A 17,903-nucleotide genomic window follows, 5' to 3' on the forward strand; every position below is an offset into this window, starting at 1 on the left:
CTGGTCAAGTGGACTGTGCCTCTGTTAGAACACTCCTGTGTCACCTCAAGTCTCACCATTATTTTATTATTGGTAACACCAGCTACTATTGGTCAAGAGCTTTTCATGGCCAATGCTAACGGCCATGAAGCTAACGTATTTCATGGCCAAAAGTTAATGTATTTCACATGTCATCTCTTTCAAGCCCCCAAAAGCTAATGTATTTCACACATCATCTCTTTCAAGGTCAAAAGCTACTGTATTTAACACGTCATCTCTTTCAAGCCCACAAACCATATAAAAAAGGTTACATCCATTTCCTATTGCTGCTGTAACAAACTCCCATGTCCTCAGTGACTTTGCCATGTGACTTTATTCTCTTACACTTCAGAACAGGAGACCAAAGTGGGTCTCAGTGGGCTAAAATCAAGGTGTGGGCAGAGCTGCAATCCCTCGGAATTTCTCTCCTTGCCTTTTTTTTTTTTCTTTTTTTCTTTTAGATGCCAGAAGCTCTGTCTACGGCCCTTGCATGGTGAGCCCTTGCTCCATCTTCAAAGCCAGCAGTAGAGCATCTTTAAATCTCCAACTCAGCCATTCCCACCTCCCCCTTATTAAGACCCTGTGATTATATCAGGCCCATCTGGATAATTCAGAATAATCTTCCAATCTCAATATATTTGACTTAATCACTTCTACAAAGTCCCATTTGCCCTGTAAGGTAACATATTTACAAGTTCTGGGAATTAGGATGAGGACTTCTTTGAAGGGGAGGAGCCACTATTCTGTCTTCCACACAGGCCGTGCTATGAGTTCCATTTTACAGCCAAAGAAACCAAGCCTCGGCTAGGTGGGGTGACTTGCCCAAGGCCACACAGGTAGTAAGATGCAGAGCTCAGATTCACAGCTTCATGAATTCCTAAGCCCAAGCTCTGAGCCACTGTACCACATGGGCTTTCTAATGGAAGAACTGCGGGAAACTGAATCAAGCTTCCCAAATATGTGAAAAGTCTAGGAGCAATGAATACAGGAATCCCTGAAATGAGTCTGGTAAAAGATAAAGTTGTCCTTGAGACATCTGTCAAGAATTTTTCCATCAATATGGCCCATGCTTTTCTTTAATAGCCCAAGGGAGTGGATAGACCAGTGGCTGTGAGGTCAAATCCAGTGCCCTGGCTCTCCAGTGGGTGACTCAGGCAATGCAGGTCGGCCCTTGGGAACTCCATAACCCTCCTAGTAGAATGGATGTGGCAATTTCAGCCTTACAGAGCTCCTGTGAGTGTTATGGACCTAACATAATGCCTCGATAACAAATGCTGTAATTGTTCACATTGCGGCTGTCCAATGCCGAGCACAACATAAACTATCTCACACCTATTAGATATTCTCACATGCAGAGGAAGTAAGAATGGAGAAGTCTCTTGACGCTTGCTTATTCCAGAATGCTACAGCCCAAGGAGACAGAAAACTTGAATTTAGGACTCTCAGAGTCTTCCATGGAGAAAAATCAGCCCACACAACAATTTAGAAGACACGGGAGAGAAAATATCTAAAGGAATTTAATTTTGGTTCCCAGTTTTAAGGCCCATAAACAGAAATGCCATTCATTGAATTTCAATGGTCATTTCTATAGCTGTTCTTCACAAAGGTAGAAATAAATTTATTTCCCATGGCTGTCTTAGAAACATATAAGCACAAAATGTCTATTAAGTTGCCTGTTGGAATTTGTGGATGCAGAGTTAAACAGCTGGTCAGCGTGTCTGTGATGATCACGCTTAGCCAGGAAAGCCATTGCCATGTCTCTGTTACTTAAAGAAATGAGAATGCTTATCATTTCAAGTGGGGATGTTTTGACAACATTTACCTTAACACACCTTTGAAAACATTTGGAATGCTTTCCCTGCAATCTTGACAATATTAACGGAGGCCATGATTCCTGGTAAAACTCCCTCTGTTTGGTCAACAAATAAACTGGCTTATATAGAAACCAGTCTCTAGGCCGGTTGCGGTGGCTTATGCCTGTAATCCCAGCACTTGGGGAGGCTGAGGCAGGAGGATCACCTGTGGTCAGGAGTTTGAGACCAGCCTGGCCAACATGGTGAAACCCCGTCTCTACGAAAATAAAAAAAAAATTAGCCAGGCAAGATGGCGGGTGCCTGTAATCCTGGCTACTCGGGAGGCTGAGGTGCGAGAATCACTTGAATCTGGGAGTCCAAGGTTGCAGTAAGCCGAGATCGCGCCATTGCACTCCAGCCTGGGTGACAGAGTGAGACTCCATCTCAAAAAAAAAAAAAAAAAAAAAGAAGAAGAAGAAAAAAGAAAAGAAAAGAAAAAGAAAAAGAAAAAAGAAACCAGTGTCTGAATTCGAATGTGACAGTGTTGCTTGACTCATCATGGTGTTATATCCTAACGTTTCTCTTGCCTTAGGACCACTGATACAACTACTTTTTAAAATGATTAATAGAATTGGGCCAGGTACAGGGGCTTACGCCCGTAATCCCAGGACTTTGGGAGGCCGAGGCGGGTGGATCGCCTGAGGTCAGGAGTTCGAGACCAGCCTGGCCAACGTGGTGAAACCCCATCTCTACAGAAAATACAAAAATTAGCTGGCCGTGGTGGCAGGCGCCTGTAATCCCAGCTACTTGGGAGGTTGAAGCAGGAGATTTGCTTGAACCAGGGAGGCAGAGATTGCAGTGAGCTGAGATCGTGCCATTGCACTCCAGCCTGGGCAATAATAGCGAGACTTTGTCTCAAAAAAAAAAAAAAAGATGAACAGAATTGGTTTTTTAAACTACAAAAATAACATGTGGCCACTGCACCCAAACTAGAAAATACAGTTAACAGCAATAGCTCATGCTCAGCTATTATCTTCCTAAGCATATGCTGTATAAATTCATTTGCTCTTCATGACAGCCTTTTGAGAGAGGCATTAGTATGATTTACAATTGAAGAAACCAAGGTATAGTTTTAACGAAAAGGGATTTGTTCTCCATATTATGATAAGGGAATTCTCAGGAAGCCTTAACAATGATATGGGAGAAGGATGTTTTATGACATGCAACTCATAATTACGATTACTGGTTGTTCAAGCTAATGATGTTTCTCTAACCCAAGGCTAGTGAAAGGTGAAGTTAAAGTTCAGACTCAAGCAACCTGGATCTGAAGACGGTCATCTTAGACACTGCACTGAGGGAAAGTTAAAATCAACCATAGTCCCAACAGGACCAGTCCTAAAACATCACACAAATCCTTTTGTACCTTGGACCAAGATGCTCTACATGTATAAACAAAGAAGTATGACAGCTTATGGAGTATTTTGCAAACCACCTGCTCATACGTGTGAACATCTTTCTATATTATTAAATATTTTGCCACATAATTTTACATGATTTAATAGAATACCAATGTAGGAATATAGCATAATTTATTGAACAAACCCCCACTGGTTGGACATTTCATTTGGTTCTTTAAACAAAGATCCAACAAAAACCCGTGTAGCTGGATCTTTGCACATATATTTGATTACAAGCAATTTCTGCATCAAAAAACACTAGGGGTACTTTAAAAAGCCATTTGATTCTTATTGCCAAAATACTCAACAAATGACCTGTATAGATTTGCATTTCCACCCAAGGGCAGGAGAGAGTCTGTTCTCCATAGCCTCCCAAAACCGAACTATAGAAGCCACTGGGCTCAGCAACCTGGAAAAACCCCACCTGGCCCATATGATAATGTGGCACTGAAGCCTATGGCCTGATGAGAATGAAAGTCGCACCAAAACTTCACTGTATTTTGCTTTTCAGTGTTAGAGAGAAAGTTCAAAATCTATTTATTCTGCAAGGTTACCACACAAATAAATATCAATAACATTGATTTGTATAGTGGGAGAAAAAATGCGTGGGCTTTGGAGATGGACTGATAGGGGTTTAAATCTTAGTGACATTGAGGTCTCCATCTCTGTAACCAGGGCACTTTACTGACCTCATTAGACTCCAATCAAAGTTAAATGCTACATAAAGTACGTTTTCTAGGGACTGACACATGGTGATATGTAAGACACATGGTGACATTGTTCTTTCAGTTTCTTTGTTATTACAGCCCCATTCTCAAATTCAGGAATGACAGAAAGGGCAATGAGAGGACTAAGAAACCTTCAGGAAAATGTCCCAAGCCTGGTCCAGAGTGTCTTTTTGTTTTCAGAAGGCTCTAGAAGAATCTCAGTTTTACGTCAGGGACTCCTTTGGAGCCTCTAGAGACAGGGTATGAGACCAGGTCCTCTGATTCTCCTTATTTCAGTCCATGCTGGTGTGAACAATTCCATCTAGAGCCAAGACTCAGCTCCAGGGAGTGCCCCTCATCTGGGAAATCTTCTGTTCCCATCTCCATCTCCCCTTGCCCCCTCTTCTCTCACCTATCAGGGTTCTAACATAATGAAAATAGCCATTCCAAGATGGTTCCCTCCAATATTTAGTCAATGTCTAGATGGCACTTTTTCTTTTACTCTTTTTCTGTTGAGCTACTTTTTAAAAATTACTGTAACCAAATTTTGAGCTTAGATTTAATTACCAAGTGTCTATCTGAGGTTGCCTGTTTCTTAATTGTGGGGGAAATGAACTGTGCTGTCAAAATGTGAAATCAGACCCACCACCCATGATGAGTTTCTGTCCCTATAATCAAACTTCCAGAGGATGATTAGTAAGTGTGATTTAATATTTTGAGAGTGGACCTCAGATATAGACATATGACAACATGCTGCAGTCAGTACCTGAAACTGCTGCTATCTGAGCATTTTGGCCAATGATCTAATAGACCAGTGTTGGCCAACTATGGCCCGTTGGTCAAATCCAGCCTGCTATGTTTTGATGATGCATGAGCTTTAAAATGCTTTTTATAATTTCTAATGGTGACATTTTAAATGGTTATATAAGTAGCTACATAATGAGGACTAAACTCTGACCTTTTTTCTTCACTTGCCCAAATTCCTATCTAAGACATCTGACGAATCACGTTGTACAAACCAAAAAGTCTCATCAGAGGGCTTTCTTTAACCCTACATAATGGGCTTACTTTCCAGCCTGACTCTGGCAATAACATCAGATGACAGACAAGGAAGGAAATAAAAATATTTTAACCCCAAATATGTTTCTTTGCCCTATCTTGAAATAGTCCTGCAAAGCTGTCTCTTACGGGGGAAAAATTATATGTTGTAGAAAATTCCTTTTCCCCTCCACAGGCCTTTTTCCTGATCCAAGAGAGAATCAACTAAGAGTCTGACACCTTTTTAAGTCTGACAAGAAACATTTACCATCTAGTCTCTCTGAAGCCTGCTACCTGGAGGCTGTGTCTACATAATAAGAACCTCAGTCTCCACAACCCCTTATCTTAACCTAGACACTTCCTTTCTATTGATTCCAGGTCTTTAAACTCTTTCAACCAATTGCCAAACAAAATATTTGAATCCACCTATAACCTGGAAACACATCCTCCTCCAGTTGTCCTGCCTTTCCAGACTGAACCATTGTACATCTTACAAGGACTGATTAATGCCTTATGTCCCCCTAAAATGTATAAAACTTATTTGTGGCCCGACCACCTTGGGCCTATGTTCTCAGGGTCTCCTGAGGGCTGAGTCAGTGGCCATGGTCACTCATATTTGGTTCAGAATGAAGTAATAAATCTCTTCAAATTTTATAGAGTTTGACTCTTTTTTTTGACAATAATATCTTCAAGTCTGCCTGTTGACCAAGAAAGTCTAAAAGATTTACTATTTGGCCCTTTAAAAAAAAAAGTTTGCTGACCTCCAATCCAATAGATGATCCTATAACTTGAAGTCCCTTTCACTGTTGAATGAGACATCACAGTGCCATATATCCAATAAGGTTGACCATGGCTTTTAGAACTCCAAAGTGTTCAACTAAATAATATGATCAACAAGCTTTTATCCTATGGAAAGGCACAGCAAATGAGATACCCCTTAAAACAAAAGTGAAAGAAATGTGGATCCCAGGCATTCTGAGATGTCATGATGTCTTGAAATGGTCTATCACTAGTTTGCCTTAATCTAAGTGTTGTAGCTTTTGATTGCCTCTCTGCAAACTGCTTTCCAGTGGAACCATATTGCAGCTGTTCTAACCACCCAGTTCCTGTGCTGGATGCTGAGTACATTAAAGGAAGTACAAAACAGTTACTTCCCAAAGACTGTCAACCAACTTTTCTTTCCTTAAATGGTGGTCATTCTCCATATGGCAGGAGCAACATTTTTCTTATTTTTCTCTGCTGGTTTGAAACCAGAACTGAACTAGATATTCTTTCCAAATTAGAAGGTACCTCTTTCACTGATAACAGGGATTTAGAGGATTTGGGGTTTAGAACAATGTTATTTAAGTTCAATAACTGGAAAATCTCTTGATGAAGCAAAACCTGCATTAACATAGTAATCATAGTTTTCGGCTGATAAAGAAAAATAAACAGCTCTCGAAAAGAACTTTTTCCAAAAATGAAAACATTCTTTAGCTTTTTAGGGTACTTCATATAAAATAAAATGAAGAAATTTAAAATGACAAAAAAGAGAAGTACTCTACATTCATCATCACTCTGCATATTAAGTTATTTTTACCATATAAAATACAAACATGAAAAGAAATATCTTAGAGAATTAAGCATTTGTTAAATCTAAAAAGATGAATCTTTCTTCATGATAAAGTTGTGTCTCTTGATTCAACATGTGCCCAGTAACTACTGATTGTCTGATACTTTAAGAAGCCCAAGAACAGAAGAAAGAAAATACCTATGGACTGAGATTCATTAATCTATTTAACAAGCTCAGAATTTAGATTCAAGTGGTAGCTCCTCATCTCTTCTCTCCATCAGGCTAGAAATCTTGAGAATCAACTTGTCAGTCTCAACCTGTCTCCAAAAAGCCTGAACTTTGCCACTGATGATCTCTCCTTTAGCTTAACTAGTTTTCTGTCCAAGTCACAGCTCTGCAAATGCTGTGTTTAACAGAGCTGTGTTTAATGTTTAAATAATGGTGGTTTACGATTTAAAGTAGGATATAGCTATAATCCTTTGAATGACATTAGAAGCCCTTTGCAATCTTGTTCCAACTCCCTGCCCTTTTCTGGTATCTCTCTACACCAAAGCCTCAACTCTGGAGTCTTTAAGTAGCATGTGAATATGCCATAGCTTTGTCCATGCCATTCCTTTCCCCACGATGCCCTTCCTTCTGTTTCTGCACTCCAGGTGTCCACTCATCCATCAAGGTTTGGTTTGAACAGCACATCTTTGTATGTGTGTGCTGTTGACATATCTGCTTTACCTCCAATGCAGGCAGCTTAATCTTTGCATCCTGATATCCAGCCCCATGAGTTCGGCAGACATTTGTGGTGCTCAATACTTATTTACTAGCTTTTATCACTGAATTTTGTGGGCTGGATTAGCTCGGTGTTTCACGCAATTTAAAAAAACTTGCCGCAGTCTATGCCGTGTGGGCAAAGTGTAAATGTACTTCCTGTAGGAGAAACTCCAACTTCTTTCTCCTTCTCCAATCTCATTGTCAATCATGAAAACATCTAATACCAACTAATATTTACAGAGTGCGTATAGATAAGCATCATGCTCATACTTGGCACATCTTATTTGATTTCTTCAATAAGCCAATGAGATTGGGATTTTGATTATTCTCATTGTGGCAGAGGAAATCGAGGTTTAGAGAGGTCTCACATCTGACAAACAAACCAAAAGCCAAAAACTTGTGCAGGAGCTCAACAAAAAACACAGGCAGGCTATGCCCTTGGCCCGTTTCTCTGAAGCCAGGTTCCGACTAAATTGAGGTCATACTAACAGACTAGTCACGGTCTTAGCTTGAATGGATTCATAGGTCACACTTACAGGGATTGGGGAAGCGGTTAGGGTTACCAGTGGAGTCCTGAGACTCATCAAGTTCTTCTTGTAGAATTTATCCAGAGTGGAGAAGCAAATGAGGCCACAAGATAAAGACCCTGGCCTTCCCCATCTCTAACTCCCCCACCAATCCCCATTGCCATCAGCAGGAGGCCTGCACTCATGGAACTAAATTTCAGACCCCAGGACTTGCATCCTGCCTTTTGAATGTCCCATTCTACTTTATTTGCTGAAACAACGGAGCAAGTGCAATTAGCATAAGGTGGTTAGCTGTGTTTCATTTGCAAGGATAATGCATTATTTTAAAAATAATAAGGCGATTTATTTACATCTACTTTTCCTTCTCAATTTTCACAGCAGCAAGTGATAAAAAAAAAAATGGAGAAAACTACCCCAACAGAAATATTTATGAGTAAATAGCTTGAAGAAATGGCCAGGATGCTACTAGCTGAATAATTCTAGTCCCACCCACCAAAACAAAGCAACATAATATTCCTGACAGCATGACTGAATTGTGTGTAATTACTGCCAATGTTTTAAACACGATGATAATGAGAAAAGTATTAGCATTAAATCAGAAAGGCCTAAAAACATTTATTTTCCTAAGAATATGACTACTACCTCTATCTTTCATTGAAGGCATTGGAGGAAATGCTATCGTTTATTACCACTGTTCTTTTCTGGCAGCTTGATTTGATATCATCATTTTCACAGATTTCTTTAGTATGTTTCTGGAGATGCATGCTACGTGACAATATTTTAACATGGGTCATTTTGACCAAATACATAGTTCTCTTTGGGCTTGCAGCTACACATCCAAATTCATTGACTAGATGGCAAAGGACGTTCTCCCTAACATTCTTCAGTTTTCTTCTCTGACATATTCAAGGACTCTTGAATATCTCATAGCAAGTAAATGCACATAAATCTAAGACTCAGTCCTTATGTAACACTTACCATGGAAAGAAAGAAAGAAATTCTCTCCGTTTTTACATTTGGCCTAAAAATTTGGGCATTATAAAGTTTCAGAAAATGCTTTACCAGCTGAAAATACAAAACAAATTACATTCACAGCCCTAATATCTTTTATTGTATGTACATTTTCACGGGCAGACTATCACTTTCCCTAGATTATCTGGAAGATAATAGATAATAAGGTAAACGCAAATTCAAACAAAGACAGAAAAGCACTCAGCTCAAACCCCTTAAAAAGTCTAATGATGCTTTCTCAATGCAAATGTTAAGGTTGCTTTTTATGAGTCTATTTTGGAAACTACTTCGATTAAAAAAGAAAAAAAAAAAAAACCCTGACCATTAGCTACTCTGAGTAGTTGCAAACTGTGGCTGTGTTCAGAAAGCTGGCAGATTCCAGCAGATGAATTTCAGTCTAGTAGCCAAGATGATCAACTAAATAAAACATTTATCAAACATTAGAGACCTTTATCTGATTTTATTTTGTAGTGCAGCCAGACATAGTTTAAAAACATAGACACAGATGCCAGAAATGAGGGGCTAAGTATGGCTATAGAAAATAATAAAACAGTGCCCCAAATGAACCCAATTTCATTTACTAGAATATATGGCTCTTATTTTCTGCAAACATTTCCCCAAACACTTAAGCAAGAGGCACAGATACTCCCATCCATCCTATTCACCCAGTGGACCAAGGCACTATTTCTTAAAGCAGTTCCTGCAGAAGGTAAACATAAAGTGAATAAATTAGATTACCAGATGATTGCACAAGGGTAAGACTAAACTTTCAACTATAATAAAGTAACTTCCTCTGTTTATATATCCATGCTAGAATGTGGATCCTGCAGAATGTTCTGAGATAATACAAACTTAAGGAACACAGGTCATCCACTCATCCACCCTCATAACCTGACAGATCTTTATCCAGTGCCTATTATTTACCTGGTGCTATATTTGGCAATGGGAATAGAGAGATAGAACAGAAATCCAAGATGCCTTTCTTCCAGAAGCGTACGTTCTGGTAGGGTTTTCCGAACAAGTAAATGGATGAGCTTGTAATGGAAAATGCACATGTACTGGGGAAACTTGACATCTGCTAATACTGAGCTTAAGATATGGAAGGGGAAGAAATGGCCACTTCACCTGCTTTCAAGCCAGTGTGAATCACGCTCTCTTCCTCACATCCTTCCCGCCTTTCATCTCTCAACAAATATTTCTTTGAGCATCTCTCATGTGCTAGGTGCTGGCAATAGATCATGGGCAAGCCAAACATCATCCCACAAATTGCATGTTTGAGCATTGACTATGGTGAGTGCAGGCAGATCGGCCATAGACTCAAGAATAGTGGCTGCCAATCCTTGGAGCAGGAGAGGAGCAGATTAGATGAGTGCACCTGCCTCAGTTGGCTCCACATGAGACATCCTGGGAGGGGAGGAGAGTGGGAAGAAGAAAGGAGGACAAACAAAGTGACAACATAGTAAGGATCATTTCTCCACTGCCCTACATGACTATCCTCAGTTACAAGCCTTGTTACAAAGTAAATCTGTAAAAGGCAGGGAAGATGATTAGGTAGGCAGATTCAAAGAAAAGTCCCAGTGCCTGCCACTTCCCACTCATCTTGTATCATCTGTCTCTCCCTTGGTTAAACACCTACTGCTGGGGTCCCCCTTGGTAGATGCACTTAAGAAAGGAAATTGACTAAATGGAAAATAAAGATGAAAAATTGTTATTCTGTCAACTTAGGTCGTGTCACCCAATGGGATTCCAGGGCATCCACTCCCAACAAGCCTGGAAACACACGTTTGCTTTGTCCCTCATTCAGGTGAGAGCCAGAGGTGCTGGTGAGCTCTGTGTGTGTGTGTGTGGTTTCTGCAGCTCCTGCTCTTGAAGGAGTTTGTGACAGAACTGCCCTCACTATATTCATTGTTCCAACACGCAATTTGAGATACTGTGAGTGACGACAGGAGACAAGGTAACAAACCTTAAAATCAACTTGAATCATCTCAAAGTCCACAGGGTCCCAAACGGGATACTTTCTTAAATGAAGGCTGCAAAACTCTGTATTAAATGTTTTTTCTGCCCAGCTGGTTGAGAAGTAGACTTTAAAACCACACCTAAGACAGGCCTTCTCAGAAGGTCTTCAGAAATAATAATAATAATAAAATCCCACAAACCTACTGAAGAAAGTATCACATCCATGTGAATCCTACAAAAAGTGCCAAGTCTCAGTGAAAGGAAAACATTGCAAACTCTGGGAAACTCCACTGGACATCTGATGTGCAAATTTTTTACCCTCAAAGACAAGAACCTGGAGTCACGTTCCACCTCCTCAGCAAACATGCTGAAGTGAAGCTTATCACAGCACAAGGAAATAGCCAAGGCTTGCCTAAATTTAGGGACATTTCTTTCTTTCGATTGCACTGATGTTGCCTGGATCAGCAATGAACTCTGGAAACCCTCACAGAAGAGTGACACTCTTTATTCATTTTCATTGATTTTCTAATTTCGGATAAATTGAGTTGATCTTTTTTGGGGGGCTGTTGATGTTTTGTGACTAGAAATGCTTAATTCAACTTCCATAATTACGTACTTATTACAACTTAATGAAAGCCCAAATGAAAAGATCATGAGCTGGAAACACATTTGTCCCCTAAAATAAACTTTAAAAATGGGATAATTTACTACATTATCACTTTGATTTATAAATAGAGACTTATAAAATATTTTCTCCCAGAACAAAGAGAGGCTGAAACGGAGAAATCACCATGCTTCATCTTTTCCCTGTGAAAGGATCTTGTGAGAAGCTTTGGGACCATTAAGGATTATAGGAAAGCTGGCATGTGTGTGCGTGTGTGTGCACCTGCACACACGTGCTGGGTGGGGAATAGAGAGCCTTGGGAAGTCATCACTGGCCTCCAAAAGAAGAAAATATGTCAGTCATAAAAATAGGGAGCGTTGGCCGGGCGTGGTGGCTTAGCCCTGTAATCCCAGCACACTGGGTGGCCGAGGTGGGCAGAAAACCTAAGGTCAGGAGTTTGGGACCAGCTTGACCAATGTGGTGAAATCCCATCTCTACTAAAAATATAAAAATTAGCCAGGTGTAGTGGCAGGCACCTGTAGTCGCAGCTACTCGGGAGGCTGAGACAGGAGAAGTGCTTCAACCTGGGAAGTGGAGGTTGCATTGAGCTGAGATTGTGCCACTGCACTCCAGCCTGGGTGACAGAGCAAGACTCTGTCTCATAAAATAAAATAAAATAAAATAAAATAAAATAAAATAAAATAAAATAAAATAAAATAAAATAAAATAAAATAAAATAAAATAAAATAAAATAAAATAAAATAATAGGGAGGATTGGAAAGAGAACGGGAGATGAAATAAATGTAACGGACTCATTACTTTTTCTACTTCCCTATTCTTTAACTAGAAACAATTACATTTTCCAAAGGACAATCAGAGTTTCAATGCAAATTTCTCTCTCTCTCCCTTTCAATAATTACCTATTTCTAGATTCTGTTTCTCACCGCTTATGTAAGATCTTAGTTTTCTTTCCATCTCTTTTTCCTTTTTTTTCCCTCTATGCCAACAAACATATAATTAAGATTTTTAGAAGTACTTCAACCATGCTAGGCAGTAGAAATACAAACATGCATATGATCACAGTCTCTGGTGTCAAGATACGTACAGTCAAGGCCATTGTTGCCCAGTAGAACCTCCTGGGGTGATGGAAGTGTTCTAGGCCTGCAATGTCTAGAACAATAGCCACCAACCACATATGACTGCTGAGCACTTGAGATGTGGCTCATGTGACTGTGAAGCTGATTTTTACAGCTTGATTTCAATTAATATACTTTAAAATTGCAATAACTCCATGTGACTAGTGGTTACTGTATTGGACAATTCAGGTCTAGACCAGGAGAAAGAGAATCTTCTTCAGAAATGAATGACAACCTAATTAGCACATGCCAACTGCTATATGATGGCTACAGGCAAGAGTAGTCAGAGATGGGAGGAAGAACAAGACTGTGGAAGAATCAGGTGGATGAGGACAGCTTCTTAGAGGGGGCTGACGTAATCTAGCATCTCTTGAGAAACTATAGCACATAAGAGAGGAGAAAGCAGAGGAAACAACATACCGAACCATGCATTTATTTCATCAAAAACACTGACTGGGAAATGCACAGAGCCCCTGAGAGAAGCCCAGCAGTTACGTGGAGCAGATGGTTCTTACAGAAGGTCAAGGACAACTCCAGGGCCCCACGCCCGTGGGATGATGTCACGAGCAGGGAATTCCAGAATGGGAGCAGGTGTAGGGTGGATGGAGAATGAAGGATGGGTAGGAATCCACGAGTTGGTTTAAGGATGCTGTGTTTGGAGAGCTGCGAGGGTCTTCTACTTAAAGTAGCTTATGGTCAGCTGCAGGGTGGACCACAAACTCAGGAAAGGGCAGGGCCAGAGGGGCCCACGCAGGTGGAAACGTAATCAAGGTGGGAGCACCTGTCCCGTCTGAAGGGGACAGCATCACACCTCACACCACCGATGACGCACATGTGGAAAGCGGACCTGATGTCTCCAGGATTTCTGATTTCCACAAAAACTGGAAATTGGCATTTTTAAAACAGAAATGTGAAATCTAAGTATTTTGATATGACAACTAATTCTAAAAGCTGTAAAACACTGTGGGCAACCCGAAAGAGCAGGCATGTGGACTGACTGGTCCAGGGGTCATCTGTTTGTGACATGTGACCCAGGGGATGGGGGAGATTTCACGGAGAAAGCCTAAAGGGATGAGAACAGAGATGGAGGAAGAGAGGGGTTCAAGGGGGAATGCAGGGGGAATGCAGGACGCCTGCAGCAAAGGGTTGGAGAAAGGAGTCATGGCCATTTGACAGTGCAACAAGGACAGCCTCTGTGATCTTGGATGAAGCCACCTCTCCTCTCTTCCCCTCCTTCCCTCGTCCTTCCCTCTCCCTTTTAGCATTAAAGCAGGGGCTAGAGGCAGAGTCTAGAATCACCAGGGCCTAGAGAATAAGTGGCTTTTGAGGAAATAGACATCAGGTTGAGTGAATACAAACAGTTCCAGGCGCTTTAGCCTTTTAGAGCACGAGTTTTCTTGGGTCACATAATATCCCATTTCCCTTTATAGATTTTCCCCACCAAAACATGGTAAACACCTCATTTCTGCCTTTATAGTATTAAAAAAAACCATTGACCGGAGCCGCACATCATCCCTTGCATGAAAGCCACATTCTATTCTCGTGAAAAAGAAGGTGTATTCTTTTCAGCTCACCTCTCTGTCCAGCAGCGCAGGTGACACAACAGTGACAATGTCTCCTTTCTCAGGATCGATGTAGAACATGTTGGGAGACGGCTTGTCAGGCGTCTGCTGACGGATATTATACCGCAGGAGGGCATTATCGGTGGCTGGGTCATCTGCATCAAAGGCTGTCATCCGCATCACTGTGGTCCCTACCGGGGCAAGAAAGAAAGGCAGGGAATGGTTTTCAATGGGTCAGCAACGGCCAGAGCCCCTTCCCCACCTGGGCAACAGCAATGTAGCAATGTGCCAATCACTTTCCAAATTAAAAAAGAAAAGTATTTCCCAAGCTTTGCTATATTTCAGCTTTTCTTCCTCCTTTCCTCTCTGTTCCATTCTGTGAAAAGACCTGAAATAAAGAAAAAAACATCTTTGCTGTTCAGCAGAGTGACTGCTTAATTTTTCCCTCTGGTGATACACTGTTTATTTTCAGGGGCTTTCATTCCACTGTGGATTGGGCTTTGTGACAGGGACATTAATTTTTTTTTTCTTTTTTTGAGACAGAGTCTCTCTCTGTCACCCAAACCAGAGTGCAGTGGTGTGATCTTGGCTCACTGCAACCTCTGCCTCCCAGGTTCCAGTGATTCTCCTGCCTCAGCCTCCTAAGTAGCTGGGATTACAGTTTTGTGTCACCACGCCCAGTTAATTTTTGTATTTTTGGTATAAATGGGGTTTAACCATTTTGGCCAGGCTTGTCTTGAACTCCTGACCTCAGGTGATCCACCTGCCTCGGCCTCCAAGGGTGCTGGGATTACAAGATTACACCTAGCTACGGCCTTCGTTTTTAAAGCTCTTATTGAATGCCAACTCCATGTGCCTGGGCTGGGTGTTGGGGAAACAGGAGTACAAAGAGGCATGTTCCTGGGTGTGCAGGAGCTCAGAAATTAGTAGAAGAGATAAACATATAACAAACAATAAGACTTATCAGGCACATTGAGAGAGGGCATTATGAATACAGAGATGAACAACCTCATCTAGTCTGGGGTTTGCACAAAGATGTCTGATGCGGACATGTAAGAAGAGAGTAGGAAGGAACAAGTAGAAGGGACCTCAAAGCAAAAAGACATTCCAGTTAAAGGGAACGAGAGCAAAGACTAATGTGTACCTACTATGTAGCAGCCATGTTATTTTAGGGACTTCCAATATAAAATGAGGGTAACACGGTTGGGTTCACTCACAAACAAGAAGAGTCACACAAATAGGACCTGATTCTATAACAAGCATGTGGAGTGTTTGATTACATCAATGACTGATAAGGGTGTCAGATAATGGGTCTTCCTCACATGCAGCTGATATAAAGGGAAACTGGTACATCCATTGTAAAGGACCATTGGGCAGAAAAGAGTAAAAACAATGCCTTCACCTCTTTGGCATCTACTTTCAGAAATAACTGCACATGTCCACAAGGGATCTGTGCAAGAAATTTCTAGCCGAATTATTTGTCAAGGTGAAAAATTTGGAAACAGCCTAGCTGTTCATCAACAGGGGAATTGCTAAAATGATAGTATTCTCACACTGAGATATTTTGCAGCAGCTTAAAAAGATTGTAGATCTAATGGATTCTAACGTGGGAAACTCTTCAAGATATATTATTTAGTAAAAATGTCAGGTTGAGGAATGTTCAGGGTTCAGCACCAGAATGGAACATTCTTTTTGTTTTTTATTATTATACTTTAAGTTTTAGGGAACATGTACACAACGTGCAGGTTAGTTACATATGTATACATGTGCCATGTTGGTGTGCTGAACCCAGTAACTCGTCATTTAACATTAGGTATATCTCCAAATGCTATCCCTCCCCTATCCCCCGACCCCAAAACAAGCCCCAGTGTGTGATGTTCCCCTTCCTATGTCCATGTGTTCTCATTGTTCAATTCCCACCTATGAGTGAGAACATGCGGTGTTTGGTTTTTTGTCCTTGCTATAGTTTGCTGAGAATGATGGTTTCCAGCTTCATCCATGTCCCTACAAAGGACATGAACTCATCCTTTTTTATGGCTGCATAGTATTCCATGGTATATATGAGCCACATTTTCTTAATCCAGTCTATCATTGTTGGACATTTGGGTTGGTTCCAAGTCTTTGCTATTGTGAATAGCGCCACAATAAACATACGTGTGCGTGTGTCTTTATAGCAGCATGATTTATAATCCTTTGGGTATATACCCAGTAATGGGATTGCTCAGATGGTATTTCTAGTTCTAGATCTCTGAGGAATCACCACAGCCACACTGACTTCCTCTTGGCCCATGCAGCCCCCTTGCCTTTGGATGGCAGCAGAAACAACATGGTTCTGCTTCCCATTGACCTCGTCATGGAATCAGCGTTCTCAAACAGTGGTCTAGGCAGCCACTTGAAGTATATGGAAACTGATGTGAAATGTGGCATATTTTAACTTTCGTTACCTACAGGGTAAGTTGATATCATTTTTGTGAACTTGCTTAAACACAGAACATGCCACAATACTTTATTCACATGTTTTACAGGTACAGTTTATAAGTGCATAGAATGAGGTCTATAAGGAGAACTTCTCTCTGGTGATGGTGGTTAAATCTGGAGAAGAAGAGAGGGGATTGGGATTTGGCATGGTCTTTGGGAAAGATGATGGCCTCATCTAAAACATTTTGTTTATTTTTACGAGGTGAATGTATTGCTTTGGCAATTAAAATTTAATTTACAAAGAGCATAACTATAAGTACCAATAAAAACATGCCTGCTGGTTTTGATGATTGATGACAGCAATTGTATTGCTATCACATTTGGATTAGGGCATCCTGCCTAACCATAACTTTTTATCCCAATATACTCTTCTACAAATATAAGGCCCCGTCTTCTGATTTTAAATCTGTCCGGACTCACAAAGTGTGACCTAACTGGAAGAGATCAAAGCCGCAGATGTATATTCATCAAAGCAGCAGGAATAGTCATACAAAGAAAACACTGAAGCCTAAAGGAAAGATAGAATTCATCTGGTTTTACCACCACCCAGAATTCCTTTCCCTTCCATAGCAATGCTTCTCTAATCATCAAAGCCAGTTTCTTTTTCCCTCACCACTGGAATCAGATTATCAGCCATTAGGCCTGATGGATCAGATAAACAAGGAAGATCAGGCCACCCTCAAGGATGGATTGATTTGTTAAGCAGTCTCAGTTATTTTCACCAATGGTGCCATCCAGCCACATGCTTCAAGGTGCACTTCCTATCCACCTTGTTTCTTTGCCCTGTGAGATGGCCTCAGGGAAAGCATCAAGATTCAGCGCCAGAAAAGAACACTCTTGGCCCATGTAGCCCCCTTGCCTCTGGAAGAAAGCAGGAACAACATGACTCTGTCTCCCACTGACCATGCTACAGAATCAGTGTTATCAAACAGTGGTCTAGGCAGCCCCTCACAGTCTATGGAAACTGATGCGAAATGTGACACATTAACATTCCTGATGTAGGCAAACTTGAGGATATCCCCATCAGAAATGAGAGGCAGATTTCAGGCCTGCCATCTTACCCAGGGACATGCTGTAGGGAGCTCCGTGTGGCCAAAGACATAGAGGGAGGCCTTAACCCCATCAATTCCACACCAGTCTCCAGTTAAGTACACTTGGCCCAGGGCCTTGCACTTAGTTAATGTCTAATGAATGCTTGATTGATTGGATTTGTGCCCTATTTAATCTGCCTTTAATTGAAGTCATAGAGGATATAAAAATGAAGTCATCATGGTTTGCAACTGACATATGCATTAAAAT

The 17,903-nt window shown here is 41.0% G+C and overlaps 1 protein-coding gene across 2 annotated transcripts in view; it reads right to left on the minus strand.

Moving 5' to 3' along the window:
• CDH13 (cadherin 13) overlaps window positions 1-17,903 on the minus strand; it is a 1,184,027-nt gene that overhangs the window by 284,894 nt on the left and 881,230 nt on the right. For both annotated transcript variants that reach the window (XM_032156331.2, XM_032156329.2), the window contains one exon: window positions 14,139-14,317. In XM_032156331.2, coding sequence (XP_032012222.1) covers window positions 14,139-14,317 — 179 coding nt within the window. The remainder of the gene's footprint in view (window positions 1-14,138; window positions 14,318-17,903) is intronic.

The sequence above is a fragment of the Hylobates moloch genome, unplaced genomic scaffold (genome assembly GCF_009828535.3).
Source record: "Hylobates moloch isolate HMO894 unplaced genomic scaffold, HMol_V3 SCAFFOLD_6, whole genome shotgun sequence".
Lineage (NCBI taxonomy): Eukaryota > Metazoa > Chordata > Mammalia > Primates > Hylobatidae > Hylobates > Hylobates moloch.